Source organism: Bison bison, unplaced genomic scaffold, assembly GCF_000754665.1.
Source record: "Bison bison bison isolate TAMUID 2011002044 unplaced genomic scaffold, Bison_UMD1.0 scf7180017864274, whole genome shotgun sequence".
NCBI classification, from domain to species: Eukaryota; Metazoa; Chordata; class Mammalia; order Artiodactyla; family Bovidae; genus Bison; species Bison bison.
In genome coordinates, this window is record NW_011494846.1 from 6,396,970 (window position 1) to 6,412,413 (window position 15,444).

Genomic DNA, 15,444 nt, shown 5'->3' on the forward strand with positions numbered 1-15,444 from the left:
GCCTGGTAGGCTGCAGTCCATGGGGTCGCTAAGAGTTGGACACGACTGAGCGACTTTACTTTCACTTTTTACTTACATGCATTGAAGAAGGAAATGGCAACCCACTCCAGTGTTCTTGCCTGGAGAATCCCAGGGACAGGGGAGCCTGGTGGGCTGCCGTCTATGGGGTCGCACAGAGTCGGACACGACTGATGCGACTTAGCAGCAGCAGCAGTGTGCTGAGTCAGCCAGGGCTCTTATTGGCAAGAGCAGAAAGCCCAGCTCAAATGAATTTAAGCCTCAGGGAATTCCTGAGCTCACATGAATGGGCAGAGCAGGGCTATGTCTGGCTTCAGGCATTGGTTGGATCCAGCTGCTCAAGGATCTCATCTCTCCAGCTCTTATAAGACTTCCTGCCTTGGGTAGTCGTCTGCTTTGTGGCAGGCAGGATGGCCCCCCAGTAGCCTCAAGTTGACATCCTCCTAACTGAGCCACTTCAGTGAAAGAGAAGTTAGCACTGGCATGGAAGTCCTCGTGGTGATTGTGACTGACTGGGCTTGTTAGGTCCAACCCTGAGCCAGTCTTTATGGCTCAGGGTGAATTACTCTGGCAGGCGTGGGTCACGTGCGCCATTGCTGCACCTGGGGAGGGAGGAGGCCTGTAATTGACAGGTGGTATGCATGCTGCAATTCATGGGGTTGCAAAGAGTCAGACACGACTGAGCGACTGAACTGATGCATGCTGTGGTATGTTACAGATTTGTAGTGATATCTCATTGTGGTTTAGTTTGTATCTCTCTGATTGCTGGTAATGTTAAATCTCTTTTCATGTACTTTATGTCCCACTCAGTAAGATTTATCTGATTTATCCGATGTTTCTTGTTTTTCAGTATCTTTTGTATTTTCTGTAAAGTTAGAGTTAAAATCTAAAGGCTTTATTAGATTCAAGTTTGGCAAGAATATTTCATAGGTGATATGTTAAACAGATGTTCTGAGGACTCATGCCTGTATCATTTGTAACTTGTTTATATGATAGAGAAAATGCCTTCTGCATCCTGTGATACATTCCTGAATGACATAGAAGATATTGTGTCGCAAGAAGATTCAAAGCCGCAAGAGAGGCATTTTTCGAGAAAGCACGTTGTTCCAAAGGTGCGAAGGCGAAATACCCAAAAGTATCTGCAAGAGGAAAACAGTCCACCGAGTGATAGGTAAGCTGCTTTTGAAATTATATTCAGTATTGTACCATGGGAGAGGCTGACACTACTGTATGTGATACACATAATGTATCTTTTAAAAGAATCTTTGAAGTTTTGAAAGGAAATATGTAGGCTTTTTTAATTTGAATGGTTATATTTAGCAAAGTCATTAATTAAAGATGTCAAATTGCATATTGGCCTAGGGCAGTATTTGGCACAAAGATAGATCACCCTGCCTCCCACCCTCCTCCGACCAGATCTCTTTGATATCACTGTGGTTGGTATGTTCTTGTTACTTCCACATTAAAATTTTTATTGGAATTTGTGATTCTTATGAGATAGTGGTGGTTTGGGCATGTGGTTTTTCTTAGCAAATTTAAAGTACTTATGAATCAACTAAAGGCTTTTGACACAGATTCTTGTGCTGTTTATACTATTAGGTGTCTAGTAGAATTCTAATACAACCTAGCCAGAAAGGATTATGCAGTTTTAATATGCTTATATTTGTATATCTAGTAAACTTGAAAACTTTGATGCATTTGATTATTTGGAACAGAGTCATAAAGTCTATGAATTTAAATTTGCTTAATACCTGAAATTTATTAACTTTTTCTTGACCATATCATTAAAGGTAATGTCTTCTTAGTTGTTAATTACTTAGGGCAATCCAAGTTGAAAGTCCTTTTATTCCCTTTCTAAAAATTACATTTTTTAGAACTCTTTTTATATGTGGAATACTTTTATTATTAATAGTGCTGTAGGGTGACAGATTTTCATTTTGATTGAGTTATTTATATCTAAGTTATGAAGATTGTGATTAGTATATAGTGGCCTTCAGATGTGTTTAGGTTTTCCTTATTTGCTTTTGCTGCTAGAACCATCTTCTGTGCTATTGTTATTTGTTTGTACCTTTCCAGGAATTGAACTTAGTGGTAGTATTTAGTAGTATTGAACTTAAAATACAACTTGGAGAAAAGGTATTCTTTACATAGAAAAAGAGTCTTAGAATTTTATACTGTTATTTTATCTTGATTTTAGACTTTTGGTGTAACAGAACATTATGTGTTAAGTTGGTACATTTAATGAATAGCTTATGAATAGAATGCAGTGAGTGTTTTTGCATAATATGCCCAGAAATTAACTAGTGCTTTTTATTTTAAAAAATCCCTTAATGAGGCTTATTTTTTAAAATTGATTAACAGCACTATTCCAGGCATACAGAAAATTTGGATACGAACTTGGGGTTGTTCTCATAATAATTCAGATGGAGAATACATGGCTGGACAACTGGCTGCTTATGGATATAAAATTACAGGTAATGAGATACGTAATGTGTTTTATTGATTACATTTTTTAAAGCCAGGGTTTTTAGAGATATAAGTTCTAGCTTCAGCAACTAAAGGATATTTTAGCATGACTTAATGATTTTAAGAGAAAATAAAATGCTAGTATGTTGTCTAGACTCTTGAGCAACGTGGCTTTGAGCTGTGTGCCACACTTATCTGGGGCCCTTTGCCAGTGCATATGCTACTGGACTGACAGTCTGGGGCTGGTTGAGTCCTGGGATGTTGAGCTCTCCAATAGGAGAGCCAGGTGCGGCACTTGGGGATATGTGGATTGTGATATCGGCCGCAGGTCTGGGAACCAGTCCCCTGCAAGTGCTGAGGGGTGACTATATATCTCATTTAAAAAAAGAAAAATAAAACTCATTTTGAAATAAGTTTGGACTGACAGAAAAGTGGCAAAATTATGTTTCTGTACGCCTTTTATATCTTACGTAGTTTTGGTATAATTCACTGGGAAGTGAGCCTTAGTGCAATACTATTATCTAAACGACAGAGCTTGTTTGGATTTTGCCAGGTTTCCCACTTACATTCTTTTTATGTTCCAGGATCCAATCTAAGATCTCACCTTACATTTATTTGGAATGTCTCCTTAATCTCCTCCAATCTGTGCCAGTTTCTCAAATTTTTTCTCATTTTTTTATGACCTTGACTCTTCTGAAAGAGAATCATTTTGTAGAATGCCCATCACCTTAGGTCTGTCTGCTAGTTTCTCATGGTTAGAATAAGGTAATTAATGCATTTCTGGCAAGAGGAGCATGCAAGTGTTCTTGTATCCTTCTCAGCGCATCACGTCAGGGGCTTCATGATGTTAGTACACTAACCCTTATCTGCTAGATTTCTCTTCTGAGTTATTTTTCTCACTGTAACCAATAAATATCCTGTGTTTCCTCAACCTTTTGCATCCTAATTTTAGTATTCGATAATTTTAGTGTCTGTTGGTGAATCTCATCTGCAACAGTTGTTACTGTGATAGTTGCGTAGTGGTGGTTTTCTATTTTCTTTCCTCCCACATTTAATAGCTTGAATTCTTCTAATCCTCTGGAAAAGAAAATGGCAACCCACTCCAGTATTCTTGCCTGGAGAATCCCATGGACAGGGGGAGCCTGGTGGGCTACAGTGAGTTGGACACAACTGGGCGACTGAGCGTACACACTTTCTTCTGTAAGGAAGCGCTGTCCTTTTGCCACCATGCTACTTGTTTGTATCAGTATGGACTCATGGATATTTATTCTACAGGTTCTAGTTCGGTGCTGTCATCATGTCGTTGCTTGTATTTTTCCAGCTTTGGCCACAGGACCTCATCAGGCTGGTGCCTGTGTCTTTCAGACATGCCCCCCTTGCTTTCTGATCACTTCCTTATTGTCTGGCACCACAGGAGGTTCTAGTCTTGTATTTTCCCTTTCCCAGCCTCAGAAGCAACCACTTTTTCGAGAAATCCTGACCCTTTTCATTAGGAGACTAGTGTTTAGAACCAGACCAAAGACCTGGGCACTAGGTGTGCTCATTGCCACCATGAAGTATCAGTGCTTCTAGATCCTCTCCGCAGAGTTAGGAAATATGTAGGCATCCTAACTGGCGCGCACACATCTCTGTTTCTCTTATATGTATATTAGATGGGAACATAGTTTGAGTGCTTTGTGACAGGCAGTGGCCCAATGCTTTGTTTGTGTTATCTTGCTTGTGCTCTGCTTAGTCATGTCCAACTCTTTGCGACCCCATGTACTGTAGCCCTCCAGGCTCCTCTGTCCATGGGCATGGACAGAGATAAGAATACTGGAGTGGGTTGCCATTCCTTCTCCAGGAGACCTACCCGACCCAGGAATCAAACCTGAATCTCCTGCATTACTCCAAAACACTGCTTTTGACCGCTAGTCTTTATCACATAGCAACTTGCTTTTGCATGTGTAATTGGCTGGTCCTAGGTTCAATGCAGATGTTAGGAGTAGGGAAGATTGGAAAGTTAACTCCTTTCATAGCTTTGTTTCCTTCAATAAGTAAATGGTCATATGTCATTAATTTTGTTTTTGATACCATTGTTTAGAGAGCAAAATCAGTCTTAAAACAGGTAAAAAAAAAACACTGAAAATCTGCTTTTAGAATCACTTCTGTGTTCATTAGTAATTTTTATATAATTTAGCCTAGACTTGTCTAATACATTCTGATGGTGCATTTGAAAATTAAGGAAATCACTTTAAAGGTAATTTCCTGAAACATTAAAAAAAATTCTAAGTTTGATTTATCCTGTGTGTGTGCATGTTAGTCGCTCAGTCGTGTCCGACTCTTTGCAACCCCATGGACTGTAGTCCACCAGGCTCCTCTGTCCATGAGATTCTCCAGGCAAGAATACTAGAGTGGGTTGCCATTTTCCTATGTGATATTAAATATCCAACATATTTTAATGTTTCTATTAGCATTTTTAAAAAATCTTATAACAGTACTCTTCTATATAAAGTAACAGTCTTAATGTGTTTACACAAGAATGTTAAGCTTTGTTATGCACACCTAATTTTGGTTTCTCATTTGGGAATACTAAAAAGGGAACATTAAGGAACCAATCACTTAAATATGAAATTTATTTTTCTTAATGTGGTTTATTTTATATGTCTGTGTTACTGATACATATTTTTATTAATTTTATTTGTTTTTGATTTTACCCATTTCAGAAATTTGTAATCGGTTTCAGTTTAGTCTGGCTTGAGTGCAGTAGACAATAGGACCACTTTTCATGCTTGTCTAGATGCTATAGGCCCAGAAAATATAAGCATTATCTTCAGTAGGACATTTAATAAGGAAATCTCTACAGGAAATCTCTCATTTAGTTAGATATATGAATGATTTCTGGGTGCCTATGCCAGTGGTCTCTTTTGTTATTGTGAAATAATGGGAGTTTATAAAAAATATTATTTCTTAATAGCTTATAATTAATCAAATGTAGACCTAAAATGGGCTTCCCTGGTAGCTCAGCTGGTAAAGAATCCACCTGCAATGCAGGAGACTGCGTTTTGATTCCTGTGTTGGGAGGATCCCCTGGAGAAGGACATAACAACCCACTCCAGTATTCTTTCCTGGAGAATCCCATGGGCTGAAGAGCCTGGCGGGCTACAGTCCATGGGGTCACAAAGAGTTGGACATGACTGAGCATCTAAGCACAGCACATACCTAGAATATTTTCATTTAACTCTGTAATTGATAAGAATGAGGTATAAAATAGTTATATATATATAATGTACACAGAGATTATTGAAAACAGGATACAGAGAAATTCAGAATTCTCAGTTACCAGTGGGGGATATTTTTACTATTTGAGGAAAGTGGATGTTTTTTTACTATTTGAGGAAAGAAGAGAGATTATGTCAGTATATACTTGAAATTGCTGCTTTTGTGTAAATCTAGGAATATAATTCGGAGAAGGCAATGGCACCCCACTCCAGTACTCCTGCCTGGAAAATCCCATGGGCGGAGGAGTCTGGTGGGCTGCAGTCCATGGGGTCGCTAAGAGTCTGACACGACTGAGCGACTTCACTTTCACTTTTCACTTTCATGCACTGGAGAAGGACATGGCAACCCATTCCAGTGTTCTTGCCTGGAGACTCCCAGGGACAGAGGAGCCTGGTGGGCTGCTGTCCATGGGGTCACACAGAGTTGGACATGACTGAAGCGACTTAGCAGCAGCAGCAGTAGGAAGGTAATTACTCCATAGTAACACTGCACAGAGGCTTGCTCAGAGTAGTAAGTGCTTGTTTGGTGACTCTTTCAAACCCTTTTTATTTTGAGGAGAAGGTGATTTAAACCTTTGAAAATAATTCCTGCTTGCTTTTCATTTTCTGCCCTACTGAAGGAAAAATGATGTAATTCTCCAAAACTTGGACACCTGTTTGCATGATATAATTAAATTAGTATCATGGAAAGCAGTCAAACTGTCCTGGTAGGTACACTGGCTTTTAAAAGAAGTGTGATTTGAACACATACATTTCATGAGTGTGTTCTTCAAGTGAGCGATTTCTTATAGACTAAATAGAAAATGCACTCCCCCCTCACCATAATGCTTCCTTTGGTTATTGGTTTTGGATTATTTATTTTGGAAAGTTGGTAAATTATTTTCAGTTCCTCATTGGTTCAGTTCAGTTGCTCAGTCGTGTCAGACTCTTTGTGATCCCATGGACTGCAGCATGCCAGGCCTCCCTGTCCATCACCAACTCCTGGAGTTTACCCAAACTCATGTCCATTGAGTCAGTGATGCCATCCAACCATCTCATCCTCTGTCATTCCCTTCTCCTCCTGCCCTCAATCTTACTCAGCATCAGGGTCTTTTCCAATGAGTCAGCTCTTCGCATCAGGTGGCCAAAGTATTGGAGTTTCAGCTTCAACATCAGTCCTTCCAAGGGGTCACACAGAGTCGGACACGACTGAAGCGACTTAGCAGCAGCAGCAGATCTCCTTTAGAATGGACTGGTTGGATCTCCTTGCAGTCCAAGGGACTCTCAAGAGTCTTTTCCAACACCACAGTTCAAAAGCATCAATTCTTCAGCACTTAACTTTCTTTGTAGTCCAACTCTCACATCCATACATGACTACTGGAAAAACCATAGCCTTGACTAGGTGGACCTTTGTTGGCAAAGTAATGTCTCTGCTTTTTAATATGCTGTCTAGGTTGGTAATAACTTTCCTTCCAAGGAGTAAGCGTCTTTCAATTTTATGACATTTTAAGGGCGGTCTAGTATGGACATTATTAATGGCTTTAATGACTAGAGTAGTTGTTTTTTGCTGTCCTTCATTTTGAAATTTCTTCTCTTGTATGTAGTAGTCTCTTCTGCTGCTGCTGCTGCTAAGTCACTTCTGTCATGTCTAATTCTGTGTGACCCCATAGACAGCAGCCCACCAGGCTCCCCTGTCCCTGGGATTCTCCAGGCAAGAACACTGGAGTGGGTTGCCATTTCCTTCTTCAATGCATGAAAGTGAAAAATGAAAGTGAAGTCTCTCAGTCGTGTCCAACTCTTCACAACCCTGTGGACTGCAGCCTACCAGGCTCCTCTGTCCATGGGATTTTCCAGGCAAGAGTACTGGAGTGGGGTGCTGTTGCCTTCTCCATGTGATCCTTATTAGAAGCCATTTTTCTCCTGGAGTGGTGGGTGAGAGGAATATACACCATTGGACTCCACGCTGCAGGAATGTGCACAGCTTATTAACTTCTGTTCTGAGTGAGAAGTTGGGAGTCGCTGTTTAGTTACAGACAGCAGTGTCAGCTGAGAGCTTCCTGGTCCATTCCTACCTCCTTAATTAGAAGGTCATCTCCCATCTTCCTGACTTTCGTATTCTTGAATTTCTAGTGCAATTCAGTGAAAGAATCATCAGCCATCTTAGTGCAGAGCTTTTAGCTTGCCTTCCATGGACCTCTGTAATTGAGCCTTCTTGCCCCTTCACCATCGCCACAATTATTTACATGTGGGTAGTGTCTTACAGTTTGTAAAGTGCATTCATATCTAACTGTTAGTTTTATGTAGCTTTGGGATAAAGACAGAACAAAGACTTTGTTGACCTGGGCTTTGAAAAAGTTATTTAAAAATATCCTGACATATAGGTTGCTGACTTAAATTATATATATTGGTCATTAATGTTTACAATGAAGGGTTTAGTTATGTGCTGAGTAGAACATTTTCTTAATGTAATACAGAATTTCCTTGCAGAAACTCTTTATTGTGTAGCCAGAGATGGTGCTTTTATCTGAAGGTTTTGAAGTCTGTCTGGAATTACAGTGAAAGTAAATTTTACTGTGATCATTTGCAGAGTGCTTGTAATGCAGAGGGGACTGCAGCTTATAGATTGTTGAATCTTAGTGTTATTTTAAAGCCCAGAAGTTAAACATAGAAAGGATTATATAAAGGGAAACAAAGCCTTTCCTCCAACTAAATTAGAAGCTATATCTGATCTGTAAAACGTCCTCATATGGGCATTTCAGGCTAATTTTATAAGCTTTTACTTTTTATATATATCATATGTTCTAGAAAACTATACTCTTATTTAAAAGTACTTTCTTTAAGTACTTTTAAGAAAATACTTTTTACTAACTTCCCAGTAATTTACTTTGATTTTCTCTCCCTGGTTATTGTGGAAATACTATATTAGGTGCTTTTCATGTACTCTTGTAAGAATATTCTTCATAAGTCATAATATTTTTATGGTTACTTTTTGCCACTATTAAATCACCTAGAAAATTGAGAATTTTATTAAAAGCTGGTCTTGTATGAAGAACCGATGGTGCAGGGGTAGAAGAGTAAACCTTTTCCAGGGTGTGTCTTCCAACAAAATAAAACCAGGATGAACCACTTGTGGCAGGGATGACAGTTGGTATTGGATCACTGAGCTCTGTTTTTTCTATGGAGTCTCTCTCCAACAGATTCAGCTTTTAAGGATAGAGGTCTTAAAAAGAAGTCTTAAAGAACCTTTTATCTGCCCAGATGGAAGAAAAACCAAAACAACTCACAATGTTAGGATTTGTAGACAGAAAGTAATTAGATGATATCTATATCTTAAATCTAAATGTATATTATTTACTTTTATTTATTGGGATTGAAACAGTCGAACCAGACTGTCTTTTTTGATCAGACCTCCTGTTCTGGGTAGGGCTTCCCTGGTAGCTCAGCTGGTAAAGAATCTGCCTGCAATGAGGAGACCCTGGTTTGATCCCTGGATTGGGAAGACCCCCTGGAGGAGGGAATGGCTACCCACTCCAGTATTCTGGCCTGGAGAATTCCATGAACTGTATAGTCCATGGGGTTGCAAAGAGTCAGACACGATTTCCTGTCCTGGGTGGGTGAGACTTTGGAATCCTGTACTTGGAGTTCTGGAATGGCTTACCTGAAACAAGAACATCCTTTGTGATCTCAGAAGGAATTGAGTCAAGACTTAGTCTTCAGCCACATTCCCTTTTTGTTGAAGAAAGTTGATAAGGAACGGTGGTAAAGTAAAAGATGCAATGGTTGAAGCGTGGAAGATGAGCACTATTTCAGGGGGCTAAAGTATGCTCTCTAAAGTGGAAATTGCAGGCTACAGATTTGATTTCCTAAATAAAACCAAAGACTGAAATGAAAGTCAGTGTAGGAGAATTAATTAGCCGAGGGTGTGCATGTGTATTAATGAAAGACTCCGTCATTTGGAAGAATGTGGACAAACGTAATTGAGAAATCATTTTTATAATTGGGTCTTTAAAGTGCTTCCATTTGGGAGGCCATTGATACATATAATTAATTGCCATATGTTATGCATCACTTTCTGGAAAACTATCAACTGTTGCCTATGTGAGCTCAGGGAGTAAGTAGACTTTATAGAAGTGTTATAACATTGTTAGGTTACCTGAAAATGGAGCTGAATATGTACATTTCATAAGTGTTGTAATAAAGATATTACATATCTTAATTGGCATATTGTGATGAATGGTTTTCCTGTAACTTTTCTTTTCTTTTCTTTTTTTACTTTAAAGCAACTTTATTGATGAATAATTTAGATTATATTTACCCTTAAAATTTACCTGTTTTCCCTTATAAGGTCTTGTAAGGAAGTTGTCTTTATTTTAAAATCAGCCTGAGATGACTGAGAAAATAGGAGAAAATTGCTTTACATAAGGAATTGTTACATAAGGAATAATAGTATACTTTATATTATAAAAAGTGAATAGCTTTCTCTATTCAAGTTCCTAAAATTTAAATTCTGTATACTAAAAATTTACTTAAATCCTGCAGTGCTTTAAGTGGAATGAAACATCTCAAAAAAGTGTGTTGGGACTCTGTTACTGTGATACAGATCAGGATACATACTGTTTTTTTTTTTTTTGATCTTTACATTCTAGTTTTTTCTTCTTTAAATAGAGCATGGGAATATTTAGTTTGTTATTTCTCCTCTTTTTGTCTCAACAGGAATGTCCTCTTATCATAATAAGAAGCACAAAGCTACATGTGTTTCAAACAACAGTCAACTAAGTGGGACTAGTTTTGATTGTACTGTTATCCATGCAGATTAAGTAGTGTCAGCTTTGTCATTGTTGTTTACATCCTGAGCAGTGTGTCTCTCTTGTATTTGAGAGTGAAACTACATGGTTGATTAGAATCTTCACCTTTTTCAGAGATACAGAGAAAATCTAGTTTACTCTTGTGAATTCTAAAATATTTTGGCTCCAGGTTGTGAATGTCCAGTAGTAGTTAATGTGCATGGTAATCAAATTATTTGGATAAAAGTTCTATGTTCTTTTTCTTAATTTTCTCACTAATAGATGTGGGGAAGCTTCACCTTTTTTTTTTTTTTTATCTTTCTTTGGGAACGTGAAGATCATTTTTCATCTGTTCCACTTTTGGTCTGACCTTTTCAAGTCACTTAAACTTCTTGTTTGCATTTTTAAAAATTAATTAATTTTGATTGGAGGCTAATTACTTTACAATATTGTGGTGGGTTTTGCCATGTAGCACGTAAGTGGTAGTACTTCAGCTCACACATAGTTGCATTAATTTTTGTGAATAAACTGCTGTGGAGTGCTGAGTTGTATTAAGATGACATCTTTTCAGAATTGCTGGCATTCTGGTACTGAACAACTTAAAATAGTTTCTAGGTTCAGTATTTTAGAATTTTTATGAGTGACAAATTGACAGACTGATAGATTTTCAGAAACTTTGCGTAATTGCTTAATATTCATATTACCCTTTGAGATTTTATAAAACTTTTTTTTGATAATTTAGAAATAGCCTGTTTTAAAATTTTATTTATTTTTTAAGAAAATGGGCAGATAAATAATTATCACCAAGGCTTCGCTTGAAAATCTTTCTAGGCATTGTTTTCTCTGAATTGGGGGAAAAAACTCTTTTGAGATACTGACACCAGAACATGTAAAATAATGTTGGCTTTTTTTGGCTTTTAAATTTCAGTGGGTTTGGGTTAGAGAGACATGTATTTTTAGCTCTTGGACAATAGATGGCAGTATTACATTATATGATCTCTGCAGCTGTGCCATTACTAGGAAAAGTGAATTTTGTGTTACAAATAGTCTTCTAATAAAATTATTAGAAGTCATTAAGTTTGTTAACTCTATTTTATTCTGACTTACTGCTTTTTAAACTTTTTAGTAGGACTTGTGTAAGAACTGGACAAATTGACCTTTCCAGAGGCAGCATGATTCAGCTTGGATACAGCTCACCATATGCTTGACACTGCATGTGAAATTGTTCATTGATCGAGTACTACTTGACATCCTTGTTGCTCTGTTGCCCTGACTGTGGTTCTTCTAGAATGTGGTTATTGTCCTTTGCCGTGCTAAAGTGGGAGATTTTGAATCTGAGGATAAACATTTGATTCCTTTTGGCATTATATTGCTTTCATGCTTAACTAAAAACTAACCTTTGTGTAAGGTACATCTTGAGTATCTCATTACTCCCCAAATCTGTTAACAAATATTGAGGTTAAAGATGTTCCATTTAAAGGAGAATAGAGTGAATTATAGCACTTTAAAATTTCCCCTGCTAACATGTGTTTGGTTAATTCAAGATGGTTTGAACATCCAGGCATTTTCAGAGACTTTTCGTTTGGTCCGTCCTTCATCGTAGCATGATGATTCTCAAATTGAAAAGTGTCTACGAATTTTTGTGTCGTGTTGTATACACATATTCATGTATATGGGTGATTTAAGGGCTGAAGGCAATGGCACCCCACTCCAGTACTCTAGCTTGGAAAATCCCATGGACGCAGGAGCCTGGTAGGCTGCAGTCCATGGGGTCGCTAAGAGTCAGACACGACTGAGCGACTTCACTTTCACTTTTCACTTTCATGCATTGGAGAAGGAAATGGCAACCCACTCCAGTGTTCTTGCCTGGAGAATGCCAGGGATGGGGGAGCCTGGTGGGCTGTTGTCTGTGGGGTCGCACAGAGTCAGACACGACTGAAGTGATATAGCCGTAGCCGTAAGGGCTGTGTGTGTGTGTGGTGTGGTTATTCTTTTGATCACCTGATCTGATCATTTTAGATCCGTTTTAACTCCTTTTACAGCTGTGTCTCCACTTGCTCTGCTACCATTCAGCTTACTTCCTTTGACTTGGAGTGGTAACTCAGCTACTTCCTGTCTTACGATTATTTATCGTGTTTTTTTTTTTTAACCCTTTCTCTGCCATGGTGTGTGAGTTCCTTCTGTCTTAATCATCTTTGCCTTTGTTTGGCATCTCAGAGACACTGTAGCTTAGTGATTAAGAGCGGACTGTAGCCATTAATATTGAGCCAAACTGTGAAACCAGCTACCGCAGTGTGTTAGCTTTATGGCTCTCGACAAAGGACAGGACCTCTATGCTTCAGTATCCTTAGTTATCTAATGAAGATGACAATAGCAATCCTTTCTAAACATTAAATATTAGTATATACACAAGTATTCAGTGTGTGGTTTCATCATTATCAAATTCAGTACCTGGCACACGATAGGAATTCAGGTGTTTTTTTGTGTGTGCGTTAGTGAACAAATGAAAACTATTTTTTTGACTATAATGAAGTTAACTTTGTTCTTTATGCTCTAAAGAATATTTGTAAAATATACAAATTAAAGTATATTCTAAAGGTTCAATAAATGTGTGTGGTGTGTGTGCGTGAGTCCCTTGAGTTTTTTCAGTAAACTCCTATTTAGTGGCTCTCAAGTCCAGACTGCATGGTCCTGACATGTCTTGGTAAGACCCCTCATATTATCACTTTTCCTGACATGAACACTGCAAATTATATTGAATCAGTGATCTAATTTAATCCATTCTTATAAATTGGAAGTAATTGCTTTCAATTTAGTAGGATTGAATTCAGTATTAGAAATTTTGACGTTCCTTCAAATGCAGTAAAATTTAGTTCTATATGTTTTCATGTACCTATGTGTATGCCTGTGCATTTGCAGACAGAAGTGATCTTGGAGCATCGCTTGTAATCAGGTGAGTTATTTGCAGGAATTGGTAAGGGGGCATATAGTATAGGGTGTCAACGAAAGTGACATTTTCTCCTTTTTTCCCCTTCTACCTAGGGTGGAAGCAAAAGAAATAAAACTAAGGGCCTTCAAAATCGGATTTTCATTCATTCAGAAATAGTGGAGTGAAATTAAGAGTATCTAGAGAAGATTTCTATGTTATTTACTCTTGCGGTGGGGGCGGTGCATTCAGTCCTCCCAGTGATGAAGAAAGAACTGTGAGGGTGAAATGGAATACAAAATGTATTACGTTTATATTCAATCTTTCCCACTAAGTTATTTTTAGAAATGGCTAGCTTTACCAGCTTTTATGTCTCACACTGTGCTTATTCTTCTTGAATATATTAGGAACAAGAGGTGAGGCTACTTAACGAACATTTCTAGTTAATGTCTGGTAATTGTATTTGATTCTGGAGTTCAGTTTCTCAGAAGATGTAGTACTTCTGACTCTTCCCTCTGGCTTGCTCTTTGCTTTTACTTTTTCAGTATTTTCAGGAACCATTTTAGTTACCATCTTACCAGCTCTTCTTTCTTTTGAATTGAGTGGGGGTATACAGTAATTTAAGGACTCATTACATATATTAACTGTTTCTGAAATTTCCATGAATTACTATCAATGACTGCACTTTGAGTAAAATTCATAATAACAAATGAATCAAAGATAAGACTGTTGAATATTTTCTTTTTTCCATGTGAGAGCTGAATTCTTAGTGAGCTTACAAAAATCAGGGAGTTGTGAAGGTGTTTTAGAATAAATATATTACAGTCTCATAAAAATTATTCAGGAAATCAATGGAAGAGATTAAAAATAGAAGATGTTGAAAATGCTCTATGCTATGCTATGCTAAGTCACTTCAGTCATGTCCGACTCTGTGCGACTCCATAGACGGCAGCCCACCAGGCTCCCCCGTCCCTGGGATTCTCCAGGCAAGAACACTGGAGTGGGTTGCCATTTCCTTCTCCAGTGCATGAAAGTGAAAAGTGAAAGTGAAGTCACTCAGTCGTGTCTGACTCTAGCGACCCCATGGACTACAGCCCACCAGGCTCCTCCGTCCAAGGGATTTTCCAGGCAAAAGTACTGGAGTGGGGTGCCATTGCCTTCTCCGCTAAAATGCTCTACAGACATCTAAATACAAGAGATCAAATTAAGACAGAGAAGCTTTAGGGAGAATATTTGAAGCTTATCATTTCCATCTCATCTGTAAGCAGCTTTTTATCTTGTGTCTTAGGTAAGTTGCAAATCACGTGCAAGCCATAAACAAGGGCTTTTTTACCCTGAGAGAAAAAAAATGAGAGAAGGTTTTTTAGTTTTCAGTGAAGGTTTTCTCTGTTAGCATAGAGGCAGGAAGAATACTGTGTTAGACGAAGAGTTTTTGTGTTTGTAAAATGTAAACAGCTGTGTGAATGTAGTCAGTGGGTGTTCTTCATGTAATAATTTAAGCATAAATATCATTTCTTTGCAAGTGTATACAAAAAAACTGTACAAATAATAGTTATTTTGCAAAATCTTATGTAGCGTGGAAATGTGTGCATTATTGTTCAGTTCAGTTGTTGTTCAGTACAGTGCATTATTGTACCTTACAGGATTTGACTGAGGAATTAATGTTGAAATTTAAAAACTAGCAGTTTCAAGATATTGAGGACTCAGCCATTCTTAACTGAGGGATTATTTGGGTCAGGCATTAACATTTTCTGAACCTCAGTTTTCTTTGAAATGACATGGTGGTCTGCCAACCTCATGAAAATGAAATGGAAGCATATACACGAGATAATACTTCAGTTTTTGAAAATGTAAGTTTTAAAACAAACAGCTAATTTATTATACTTTAATGTTATTATATTGTAAACTGGTGTTTTTAAAATTTCTCTTTCATCTGTTACATTTAAAGGTATTTTTGTACAATTTAGAAGCTCAGTTCTGAAATATACCAAAAGGTGGCACTGTTTACATATGT

The 15,444-nt window shown here is 37.9% G+C and overlaps 1 protein-coding gene across 1 annotated transcript in view; it reads left to right on the forward strand.

Annotated features, from left to right (window-relative positions):
- Nucleotides 1-15,444, forward strand: part of CDKAL1 (CDK5 regulatory subunit associated protein 1-like 1) — a 622,071-nt gene that overhangs the window by 7,861 nt on the left and 598,766 nt on the right. The window contains exons 3-4 of the mRNA XM_010848824.1: nucleotides 1,015-1,189; nucleotides 2,380-2,492. Coding sequence (XP_010847126.1) covers nucleotides 1,020-1,189; nucleotides 2,380-2,492 — 283 coding nt within the window. The 5' untranslated portion in view covers nucleotides 1,015-1,019. The remainder of the gene's footprint in view (nucleotides 1-1,014; nucleotides 1,190-2,379; nucleotides 2,493-15,444) is intronic.